This window comes from Mastigoproctus giganteus, chromosome 6 (genome assembly GCF_048544385.1).
Source record: "Mastigoproctus giganteus isolate SK-2022 chromosome 6, ASM4854438v1, whole genome shotgun sequence".
In the NCBI taxonomy this organism is placed as follows: Eukaryota; Metazoa; Arthropoda; class Arachnida; order Uropygi; family Thelyphonidae; genus Mastigoproctus; species Mastigoproctus giganteus.
This window is the reverse complement of record NC_143580.1, coordinates 230,899,492-230,912,369: the sequence shown is the minus strand read 5'-3', so window position 1 is coordinate 230,912,369 and position 12,878 is coordinate 230,899,492. Positions and strand designations below refer to the sequence as shown.

The following is a 12,878-nucleotide window of genomic DNA, read 5'->3' as shown; positions in this document are numbered from 1 at the left end:
GTTAAGGGGGTAATAAGCCGCATCTGACCACCCTCCTAAATCCGCCCCTAGTGGAAGTCGTGGATGACGTCACTTCCGTGACCTATCAAATTTACTCGATAGAAAGTAGGAAAAACTGCGAGCCCATGGTTAAAATATTCACAGCTCACCACTGCCGATGACCGACTCCTTAAGACTATTGGATTTGCTTTTAGTCCCTCAAACTTAATTTTCATAAGCATATAACCTATCTGCGAACTACGTGCCTTCAAAAATTAAACATCCTTCGCGCAGCATCCTCAACTTCTTGGTGTGCTGACAGGCAGTCAATGCTGAATTTATATCGTGCTCTAATCCAGTCACGATTAGATTATGGAGCTATAGTATATGCTTCAGCTAAAAACAGCATCTTACGGTCTATGAACGCCATCAAACACAGTGCCCTGCGATCTAAAATGGTGCCTACAGAACCTCACCAGTACAGAGCTTGTACATAGAAGCACATGACCCTTCGCTTTATCTTAGAAGACAACGCCTACCCTGCCAATACGCTGCCAAAATAAGAAGCTTTCCATCTCACCCATGTTGGGTATACCTGAACGAACCTCTTTGGCCAACACTTTATGAATCCAAGCCTAATGAACCTAGGCCTGCTGGGATACGTCTTCAAGAAGTAATACAGAAGTGAAAAAATCAACCTCAAAATCGGAAAGTAGAAATATGCCTTTGGCTCCATGGTATAGACATGATATAGACATTGATTTGTACTTAACTCAGTGGTCAAAAAATACCATTTCACCACTTAATATCCGACAGTTACATGCCAACTATACTTCGGATCACACTGGGAAACTCATAGTCTATTCGGATGGGTCTAAGTCCCAATCACATGTAGGTGCAGCAGCTGTATTCCCTTCGCGTGTAATCTCAAAATCCCTTCCAATTGAGCGCAGCACACTTTCTGCAGAACTATATGCTATCCAGCTTGCATTAAATGAAATATGTCCACAGTCATCACTCTCTGTCCTAATATATTCGCTCTGTGCTATCTCAGCATACAGGGTAAACGACATTCTCGTCATCCTCTCCTACGAGAAATTGGCTTTCTAATCAACCTCTGTCAAAAGAAACGCTCTGAAATAATTCTTTGCTGGATCCCAGGACACTGCGGAATAGAAGGCAATGAAAAAGAAAACATTGCAGCTAAGTCAGCACCAGAACTGCCAAACAGAACAAAGATAGTCCCACACACTGATTTTAGTTCAATCATTATTAGAGATGGTGAAAATGAATGGGCCCAGATATTGAAAAATGAAGTCAACAATAAATCACAAGAAATAAAACCTAATCCACAAATATGGCACTCCAGCATCAGAGGAAGTCGCAGAGAAGAAATAATGCTTACCAGACTGTGAATTGGCCATACTCATCTTACTCATTTTCATCTATTAGCAAATAAAAATTCCCCACTCTGTGTTCAATGCCAAGTTCAGTTTTCAGTAAAACACATTCTTTTGGTATGTCCTCGATTCAGAAATTCCAGATTCCTTTGTTTTCAGAGTTCATGCAATAACCAGAATCCACTTACCTTTCAAGAGACCTCAGGCAATTCTGCGATCCTAGATGAACTATTTAATTTTATTTGGCAAATCACATTTGATAAACAAATCTAAAAAAATGTTCGATTTACATTAAAAACCTGGAAAGACACATCTTGGCCATTGTTGTCCTTGTGTTTTAAAACTTTTAAACAATAACAACAGCACGGCGAGCTTAGTAACTGTGCTACCACGATGGCTGAGAAAATATACTTGCTATATTCTGTTTAAGCGTACCCTATCCCTGTGAAGTAGACTCTACTGTCAAAAACAAACCACCTGAGAAACATTTTACTGCCTGAGATTTGTACATTATCTCAATGGCCAATTTGATTTGCAAGGCAATCATCATTTATACTCCGTCCTATAGAGGTGTGTGTGTTTAGCACATTTGGTAGAATCGTCGTTCTCCTCACACCAGGTTGAGAATACCTGAGTCCCGTCGATGACGTGAGGAATTTTTATCGGCTTTTTTCACTACGTGCCTGGTTATTAAGTGTCAGGCGAAGGTAGCTTGGTGTTTTCTCCCAGAAACTCCAGTTTTTCATCCAGTAAACAAAAAGTCGTCGACCTCAGGAAACACGCTATTTAAATTTTCTGTTTATACTCCGAGACACCCACACAGTAAAAGGAGTTTACAAGATATGGGCAGTATACACGGAGCGATATCGCCATAGTCGCCGATGCTGCAGAAACCGTACTGCTGAAACCCTACTATGAGAAGCCTTCAAGGAATTAATCTTGGAAACTACTAGGTTTTTCATACTAACAAAGAAATACTGTTCAAGATTTAGACCTAAATGGATGTCAGATGAACTAATGAAGCTCGTGGCAGAGAAGGAAAATGCGAGGGATGCATATAAATTATCAGGTGACACGGGAGCCTATGGCAGATATAAGCTAGTCTGTAATAAAGTAACAAAGGTTAGGCAATCGAAGGCATATTACGAGAAATCCTTGGCAAAGGATGCAAAGAAAAACATCAAAGACTTCTTTATTTATGCAAACTCCAGAAGGAATGGGATTAATCAGATTAGTTCCCTTGTCGGTGGTATGACAGGTGATGATCCTGCTCAGATAGCTGTAAAACTGAATGAATATTTGGTATCTATATTCACACACGAGGAATTGTGTACAAAAGGGGAGGACAGAAGTTTATTAACTCTAAGAGGGAGCTAAATGATTTTGAAATAACAGAAAACAAATTCTTGAAGTTAAACATAAAAAAGGCACCTGGGGCGGATGGCATCTATCCAGTTATATATATTGAAGGAGGCAGCGAGGGAAGTAAGCAAATCCTTAGCCGTAATTATGAGATCAACCTTAGATTCAGGAGGTCCCCATGGACTGGACATATACAGATGTATCTCCAATCCTTAAAGGTGGTTCAAAGGGTGATGCATATAATTATAGACATGTTAGTTTAACTTCTGTTCTGGAGAAAATGATGGAGTCACTGGTTAAAGAAGTGATGCAGGTTCACCTAGACAAGACTGCAGGAATAGTTCAGACACAGCATGGGTTTGTCAAAGGGAAGTCTTGTCTGACCAGTTTGATTGGATACTACGTTGTGGTCACAAAGGAACTGGATGCAAAAAGTATTTTTGATATCATATACTATATTTGGATTTCAGGAAAGCTTTTGATAATGTTGAACTTGAAGACTGCTGTACAAATTGGAGGGTATGGCATTAAGCATTAAGAACAAATTGCTGCAATGGATAAAGGGATGGCTGAGTGGGAGACGGCAGAGAGTGGTAATAAATGGACAGTGCTCTACGTTTAAGCTAGAGAATCTTGTAATAACTGAGAGTAAAGTGGAGGAGAAATTGTTGAAGATAAACACAAGAAAGGCACGCGGGGTGGATGGGATCTATCCAGTTATATTAAAGGAGGCAGCAAAGGAAGTAAGCATACCCTTAGCTATAATTATGAGAGCTTCCTTGGACTCAGGGGAAGTACCCACAGACTGGAGATGTGCAAATGTGACCCCAATTCACAAAGGAGGATCAAAGGCTGACACAAGTAATTATAGACCTCTGAGTTTAACTTCTGTTCCAGGAAAATTAATGGAGGCACTAGTTAAAGAAGCACTGCAGGATCATTTAGACAAGACTTCAGCTATAGCTCGGACACAGCATGGTTTTGTTAAGGGGAAGTCTTGCCTGACCAATTTGATTGGATACTATGATGCAGTCACAAAGAAACTGGAAGCAGGGAATAGCTTTGGTATTATATACTTGGATCTTACAAAGGCTTTTGATACTGTTGCACATGGAAGACTGCTGCACAAATTGGAGCAGTGTGACATTGGAGGCAAATTGCTGCTGTGAATAAAGGGGTGGCTGAGGGGGAGAAGACAGAGAGTGGTAATCAATGGACACTGCTCAACGTGGACTAATGTTATTAGTGGAGTCCCCCAGGGCTCAGTGTTGGGTCCATTATTGTTTTCTGTATTCATAAATGATATTGATGAGGGTATATCAAGCTTAATGTCCAAGTTTGCAGAGATGATACAAAGGTTGGCTGGGTTGTTAATGATAACAAAGACAACATGCTACTTCAACAGGATCTAGAAAAGTTAAGCAAATATGCTGAGAAGTGCTAACTGACGTTTAATGTTGACTAATGTAAAATACTGCTTATGGGTAGCAGTAACCCAAGAGAAACGTACCAACTGTGTGGTACTGCACTCAGGGAGGTGGAGAATTAAATAGACCTGGGGGTAATTGTGCAGTCGGATATGAAGTTCTCTGAGCAGTGCAGACAGGTGCCAGAGCAGGTCATGGAGTTTGTCAATGATATATAGGAATTTTGCTAGCAGAGACAAGGAGGTGATTACACCTTTGTATAAGGCAATGGTCAGGCCACACCTTGAGTACTGCGTACAGGTGTGGTGGCCTCATTTTATGAAGGATGTAGCGTTGCTAGAACGAGTACAGCGAAGGGCAACAAGATTGGTAAGAGGAACAAAGGGGTTCTCTTACCATGAGAGGCTTAAATTCTGAAAGTTGCAGCATCTGGAGACTAGACACCTGCAAGGTGGTCTGATTGAGGTGTACAAGGCCTTGAAATGTTTGAGCAGGCTCACTGCTGATTGGATACTTCCACTTGCTCAGATTAAGATTCTGAGTGGACATAGGTTCAAATTGAGGAAAGACAGTTATAGAATAGATGAGCAAAAGTTTGCTTTTAGCCAGCGGATAGTTGATTGATGGAACATACTTTCATCTGTTGTTGTGGAAGTTGAAACCTTAAATAAATTTAAGGCTGAACTAGACACGAACATATGCAGTGGTCGGATGGACGAAATGGGAAGGGTGTTTTTTTTTTTTTTTTTGTGCCGGCGCTGCATAAGCTTGCTCTCTTGCATCACATGGCTCAACTAATAGTACATTGGAAACGATCCTAGTAGAAAACATCCAAAGGCAAGACAAGTAAAAGCTGGGAGCACCTGGTATCAACAGTTGGTAACTCTGACCCCTGGGGTGTCGTGTTCAAAGTAACAACAAACAAACTGCCAAGAGGAGAAGTTATTCGCTCCACAATCACCCCACAAGGCCACATGACCTCCACCTGGCAGCATTCAATTTCAAACATACTTGATTACTCTTTCAAACAGCCACCAGATGACAACTCACCAGAACAACAGCAGCTTTGCCTCGACAATAACAACTATAACTCAACACATTCGTGGAAGTGCCTTTCAACGTCGAGGATCTCTCTATGGCCGTTGGGAGACTGAGAAATAACAAGTCACCAGGCCTGGACATGCTTGAGCCCGAAAAAATTAAAAAAAGTTGCTGAATTCGCTCCAGAAACCCTGCTAAACCTCTTCAAGCATTGCCTGCTAAAGGGATGGTTCCCAACTGATTGGAAAACTGCGTCCATTCGGCTCATACTCAAAAATCCAACTAAACCGCATGATCGCCCTGACTCGTACAGGCCTATTGCTCTCCTTTCTGTGCTGAGTAAGGTTTTTGAGCAGCTCCTTAGACGGAGACTGGAAATCCACTACAGTACTGCACAGCTACCAGCACGAAATCAATTTGGATTCAAACCGGGCATGTCTACGGTCGATGCGCTGGAGACCATTACAAATGCTGCCAGGAACTGCACCCAGAAGTACCTCCTTGTCATCTCGATCGACTTTGCTGGGGCATCCGACACCTTATGGTGGCCTAGCGTCCTCGGACGGCTGAGACGCGCTGAGCTCCCAGGAAATCTCTACAACTGCATTGCCAGCTATCTCAGTGACAGGAGCATTGTGGTTCAGGCTCCCTTCTCCAGTGTGAATCGTCGTGTCCACCGAGGGTGCCCTCAGGGCTCTGTCCTGGGCCCCCTTTTCTGGAACTCTGTACTCGACGAGCTTCTCAGTACTGACTTAGGCGATGTCCAGACCTTGGCATATGCTGATGATCTCTCCCTGATCCTGGCAGGGGACTCCAGGGCTCAACTTGAAGTATCTGCCAACAGAGCCCTTTCCACCCTTCAATCGTGGGTCTGGAAAAACCATCTGACCATCTCATCCACAAAAACCCAATCCATTCTCCTGAAGGGCTATCTTGATCCGCGGAGGCCGCCTCAAATCAAGATACATGGCACAACCATCAAGCTTGTTACTCAGCTGAAACTCCTTGGAATTATCATCGACAGCAAACTAACATTTCTCCCACATCTCAACTATCTACAGAAGAAAATTAGAAATTATATTGCACTGGTTGCCAGGGTGACCCGCCGAGATTGGGGACTCAAAAAACGCACTCTAGCTTTACTGTATAAAGCCATATTCATACCAACTATCACCTACGGTTCTGGCATATGGTTCAACAAAGCCTCCACTGTGGTAGGACGAAGAAAGCTGAACATAATTCAACGGCCAATTCTCCTTACAATAACCAGAGCATGTTGCACCTCCAGCACGCACGCCCTACAGGTCCTCGCCGGTGTACTGCCCCTAGACCTTGAGGTGGCCCATGTGGGGATGCTGTATCAGCTCAGCAGAGGAAAGTCTACCACCTTTATTGATTTTACCACGGATCCTGCTAACACCCATTCCAGCGAAAAAAGCAGACTCCTAACCTACTTACAACAGACCTGGCAAGCCAGATGGTCTGAATCCACCAAAGGGGCCATCACCCGCAAATTTATACCAGACATATGCAAAGTATATCCCAAATCACCATCCTGGTTCTCCCCAGGCCTTCTAACCACATACCTCCTAACAGGGCATGGTGCCTTTCGCAGTAAACTGAACCTTCTTGGACTTTTCGACAGCCCCCTTTGCACCTGTGGTGCCCAGGAAACCTGGGATCACTTGATGCATGACTGCCTACTATATGATGACCTCAGATCTTCTCTGATCACACAAATTCATTTCATCCCTAGAGATCAGGAGCAACATCTCCTGGAAGACCACCATACCTACACAGCCTTTTCGAACTTTGCTCAGAGCCTGTTCACGAGGCGGAAAACCCTACCACAACCACAGAATCAAACCCAACCAGACAATGAAACGGTCTAATCAGCCATGTGTAAAGACCACTACTTGCTTCAGCATACTGCAATCCCCGTGAAGCCTTTCAACCTGCACAATAATTGTGCCTTTACAATGCAGTCTCAACAATACCTTCATCTACCATGACTGCCGCTCCGGCTTCGCCTCCCACCAAGTTGACTCACCACTGAAATGACTCCACTATCTGGACGGGACTTCTTTGTCCCAGGATTGACACTACTCGGATTTGATCCTCTTTGATTGACTCTAGCAAATATATCTTCATGCAGCTCACTACTGAAATGACTTCACCACCTGGACGGACCTGTCTGTCCCAGGACTGCACTACTCGAATCTTACCTTCTCGGACTGGACTCTGCCAATTATGACTTCACGCAGCATTGCTGCCAATGCCACGTGGCGATCCTGAACCCGTGCTCCCTTGCATGGCCCTGTTTCTCCCCTGTCCTGGCCAGGAGGAGGTGAAGGTCCCCTTGTCTCCTCCCCGCCACCCCCCCTCTTTCGTTCTGGTGTGCATGGGCCTGCCTCACTGATTTTGGGGTCATCTACTCTATCGACCCTATACTTCTGTCTCTCACCCCCCAGCCTTTAGTCTCCCCTCCCGCTCTAGCTTTCCAACTAGCGTTCATCCCATGTCAAAATTATCCTAGCCCTACACCCAAAATTCTAAATTCCACACTGTATAACTTAAAACTCCTTGGCCTGACCCAACCTCTAGCGCACCCCCCACTTTTTTTTTTTTTTTTTTGGTCCTAGCCACTGAAATCCCAGGAAATTAGGTGGCAGGACCTGCCAGAGTACTTATTTAAAAATACTGGTGTACCTGGCTTGCCTCCACGGGGCTAAGTGTGGGCAACGTTGGGCCTCAGTAGGGGTCCAGCGGCTAAATAGCCAGATGAACAACGGTACACGACACTACATCCAACAATATCCATACACTTTTAAATCTCCGGCCTTTACAGTGATCTGTAACACGTGACAATGTAGACTACACGGAGATGGGGGTAACCCCTGGTGCCGTTAGACCCTAAACACACTTTACACTTTACACTTTACAAGTAAAAGCTTTCTTCCCAAGTTACGATCACTGCACTTTAACCTCTGCCGTGGTACTCACTAGGCCTTTATTTCTCGTTCTTCCCTACCGGTCGTCCGAGGCAACTGCACGTCCTGGTTGTCACCAATTGTCCCCTCTACTCTTGCGGTGACAATGCATACCGGAGTTAGCTCATGTATACTTTCCCTCTTTATCATTTACAGAAAAGTCTTCTAATTACCAGAACTAGGAATGTTTCCTATGCGCATGTGCACCTCTATGCAGCTAACTACAAAGGCTTGGCAATTTTTGCTCAGTGAGTGTTTGAATTGAGTCAAGTCCACCTACAGCAAGCTTTCCAGCGTAATGGGACCTTAACCCAACTTACAGGACCAGTTAAACTTCACTGGATATCTGCTGAAGAGAAAATAACAAATTACAGGATGCTCCTGCCACAACAGGATTCTCTATCTACACTTATACAAGGAAATACTCTTAAAATTCACAACCCCAGAAGTTCTTCTCTACACGGAAAACCAGAGCTCCAAACAATCGTCGAGCTTTAATAATCTCTGTGACTCCACTTATCATCTGATACATTCAGATCGTCCAAATCCCTAGCTGACCAAGGGACGCTGCTCACTGCCCACTGACTCTTGTTCTCTTTCAAAGTAACCCAGAATTATTATTATTTTTTTTTGGCTAGTGCAGCATTGCGCCATATGGCTAATGATAATATTAATAATATTATTATTTTCACTAGGTGTTTTTTTGGTAATGCCCCCTATGCCCAAGCAGCTGCGAATTACCACTCATCTAGCTTACGAAGACGTTTGACTTTTTTCAGTGCAAGCTATGCGGCTTGTTCCATTTCAATTGTGGTAATCACAATACAGTGATGACTGAGTGAAAACTCTTTCAGGAATGTAATTGAATTCTTGCTAATGTTGGTGTCATACGTTATTAATTTAAAAGATACTCAGGTGATTATTTTTTCATCATTCTAAGCATGAGCACTGAGCTTTCTGAATCCATTCAAATTTTTAAACACCCCATTCAGATCATCTCGCATGCGATTATTCTTTAGACGCTTTAATTTTGAAGAATTGGGACCTTTTTTGGTAATACCACCCTTTAGTCCTTTGAACAATGTTGTCACTCCTCCTGCATCCATTCCAGCAATCTGTATCTTTCCTAAAATGAAGCCTTCAAAACGGTATACAGTATTCAACATGCAGCCTGACCATTGCCATGTACAATGGTATGACCAAGTTATTTGTGTGAACAAAGTTCTTGTATGTTATTGACAAAAACCGCACGAAGTCTTCTTGCAGCTTACCCGCGCAGCTCGAATAACTTCGTATCTGACTGCACAATTACCCCGAAGTCCATTTTTGCTGCCCTGGGTATAGTTCTACACATTAGTTACGTTAATTTTGGATTACTGCTACCTACCCATATGCATGTGTTAACATATGCAGTACCTCGCCCCTGTTAACGTTAAACTTAGCTGCCATTTTTCAGCCCCCCACCAACCCCTTTCCCTATTTTTGTAGATCCCGATTCAGTAGCTTATCATTATTACGGTCATTCTCCACTCTGCTAACTTTTGTATCAGCTGCTAAGTTAGATAATAAGCTTGCTGTGCTCTTTCTCATTCCCTGCAAAGCATTAAAGACCTCTCTGGGATTATCTTGCCTGAGCCTTGTCTAGTCACTCTAGGTCTTTTTCATTTTGAAGTACACTGAGTGTAGTTCTACACCGCTGTTTCTTTAAAGTGGGACTGCTGTTGTCTATATGCAGTATCTGGCATTTGTTAATTTTAAACTTAGTCATTTATCAGTCCATTTGCTCAATATATCTAGGTCTCGATGCAATAGCTTACTTTTGTTACTGTCATTTACTTCTCTGCCTCCTTTTGGATGTTCTGCAAACTTAGACATTAAGCCTGATATGTCTTCATCAATATCATTAATAAATATAGATAAAACAATTTTTGGTATAAAGCCGAAATTAATTACGATTTCTTGCGTTAAACCGAACACATTATTCTTTACATTTACTACAGGGTGTCTCAAAAATACACAGCATAACTTCAAGAATGAGTTCCTCATATGTAGACAATAAAAATATTTTATATCAACATAGTTCCGGAAATGATTGGTTCCCGAGTTATTAACCGGAATGTCTTATCTTCCGCAGGTGATTCATCACAAGGTACTGACAGAATCTGGTGGTTTTCCATTCCGACCATGTATTCAAATCAGGAGGAAACGGATATACGGTTTGACGGACGGCAATGCTCTGGAGGCTCGTCGTTTGTACCACAAAAGGTTTCTAGAACGAAGATGTCCAGACAGGAAAACTTTGAAGGTATCCATCGCCGCCTTTATGAACATGGGATCTTTACACCTCGTGCTACTGACAGAGGACGACCAAGATCTACGACTCCTGAAATAAAAGAAGGAGATTTTGGATGTTGTGCATGCAGCTCCTGGAATCAGTACACGCAGAATAGCAATGCAACTGGCTGTTCAACGTTCGACTATTTGGAGAGTATTGCGAGAACACCAACTGTATCCTTACCATCTGCAACGGGTACAGGCCTTGTCACCAGCAGATTACCCTGTGTAGATCGAGCATGATCGAGCATGCCCGATGTTTTCAGCGTCCAAGTTTCAGCTCCGTTTAATAGTATGGACCACACATTACTTGTAATGGATTTCAATCTGATTGACAGAACTAGAGCTCTGTGTTGTGTAACGGCAATCCTTTCAACCTTTATTCTTGCTTTATTTATACTTCCGGATCTAGATGAGCATATTTATCCAAATGCCAAAGTATTTAAAATGAGTCACTATATTTATTGAAGCTCCATACAATAACAGCTGGACTTGGGTCACTGGAGATTTACTCACAGTCATGTATTTGGTCTTGTTGACATTGATTCTTAGATCCATATCATTTGAACACCAAATGATATGGGTGAATTGAACACCATCTCCTTGAAACATTTTGGAAGAGTAGTGATGTGCTGTCCCAGAGGGATTAATTCTAGTTAACTTTGATTACATTAGTTTATTAACATATGTGCATCTTGTCTTCTGGCGCACGATGGTCTTAGATGCACCATATAGTCCTGAAAGTAGCCAATTACCTTCTAAATATCTGGGTATGATTTTTGCATTTTGCATATTATTAATTGTTTTGTTATATATTTATGTTGTGTTTAACTCTCATGGGATTTATAAGTTATTACGTAATTGCCAATAATATTCAGCTATTGGCTGCTGTTAATTACGTCTTAACTCTCCACGAATTATAACGTTTGTTACAACCTGGAAATTGAATCACGTGTTTAGAATGTCAATCCGCCATTTTGTTCAAATTTGCCGCGATAGGTTAACTATTGTATGCTATAGAATAATAAATAAATAAATAAAAGGAATACATGAGAAAAACCAAAGAACATCGTTAATGACGTAATGTGTACTTTCACCATAATTTAATTCGGACTTTGATTTACTTGACTGAAATGAAATGAATGAGACAGATCTTTCAAAACTTAAAGTTGTGGAACTGCGAACAGAACTTAGTTCTCGTGGATTGGATATAAAGGGCATCAAATCTGTGCTAATTGAACGTTTGAAATTAGCTCTTAATAGCGAAGGTAAATGTGACAAAGGTATGATTGCAGTTATCAATAAATTTCATTTTAATTCTGTCGGATGAGGTATTTCAAGAAATATAAATTTTTCATATTTCGAAATAGCACAGATTACTTCTCTATGTACAAATGGAGTCAATATCGGGAATGAAAAACATATATTTACCTAGCACAAATTTGTGCTTTCATTGTGAATAATTTCCAGAGTAATCCACATTACTTCCTCGATACGAATTTACGCTTCATTAACATGCCCTTGTCAAGTTTCTTAGAACTCAGTTTATCGAAGCAGTGCTACGCATATAATGAGAAAATATATAAAATTAATTTCGATTTTAACTTTAGTAATTTTTATAACAGTTAGAGGAATTATTAAAATTAGTTGACTTAAATTGGTAAAATAATTTTTACGAGTAGCGATTTGTCCATTTTTAGTTAAACTAATTTCTTCATTTTTGACCTTGAATTATGACGCTAGATGGCATTAAATAAATTGAGATAGACCGTAGGTTGAGCTTTCTTCATAAGTGTTTCTGAATTTCAGGTTCTTAAAAAGAAGTGAAAATAAGAGGTAGTAACGAAAATAGTTAAGTACGTAAACATGTTCTTCGATAGTGAATAGTTATAATCTAGCATATATTTCAATAACTGTTATGATTTATCTTATTTTGTACAACTTTTATGTATTGTTACCCTAACCTTAGTAAGGTCTTTTGTTTTATTTCCTGATGTGCACGTTCTCGCAAAAATTCCGTTTGATCATATTTTACAGAGTATAGGAAGTTAAAAAGTATTGAACGTACCAAAGTTATTTGAGTCACATTTAAAAACGCTTATATGTGAAGTTTTGGAAATTATTAATAAGCAATTTGTGCGTCGGATTTTTTATTTATTTATTTTTTTTTATTTTTAAGAAAAAGCATTTTATTAATAAGTTATTATAAAAACAGTTTTTATTTTAAGGATTTGCCCAAAAGTAATTTCAAAAAACTCAAAATGATAAATCATTAAGATTCAAATACAGATTTATATTAGACATATTCATTGTGACGACTCAGTGAATTGCTTTATTTTTTCAGT

The 12,878-nt window shown here is 41.0% G+C and overlaps 1 protein-coding gene across 2 annotated transcripts in view; it reads left to right on the top strand.

Annotated features, from left to right (window-relative positions):
• The first annotated feature begins 11,651 nt into the window (after positions 1-11,651).
• The window catches only part of LOC150085071 (heterogeneous nuclear ribonucleoprotein U-like protein 2), a 372,157-nt gene continuing 370,930 nt past the window's right edge, over positions 11,652-12,878 (top strand). Inside the window, exon 1 of one of the 2 annotated variants that reach the window (XM_090376770.1) lies at positions 11,652-11,816. In XM_090376770.1, the coding sequence (XP_090232896.1) occupies positions 11,672-11,816 (145 nt within the window). In that variant the 5' untranslated portion in view covers positions 11,652-11,671. Of the gene's footprint in view, positions 11,817-12,300; positions 12,390-12,878 lie in introns of those variants that run through there. The other variant, XM_090376771.1, reaches the window with a different exon arrangement.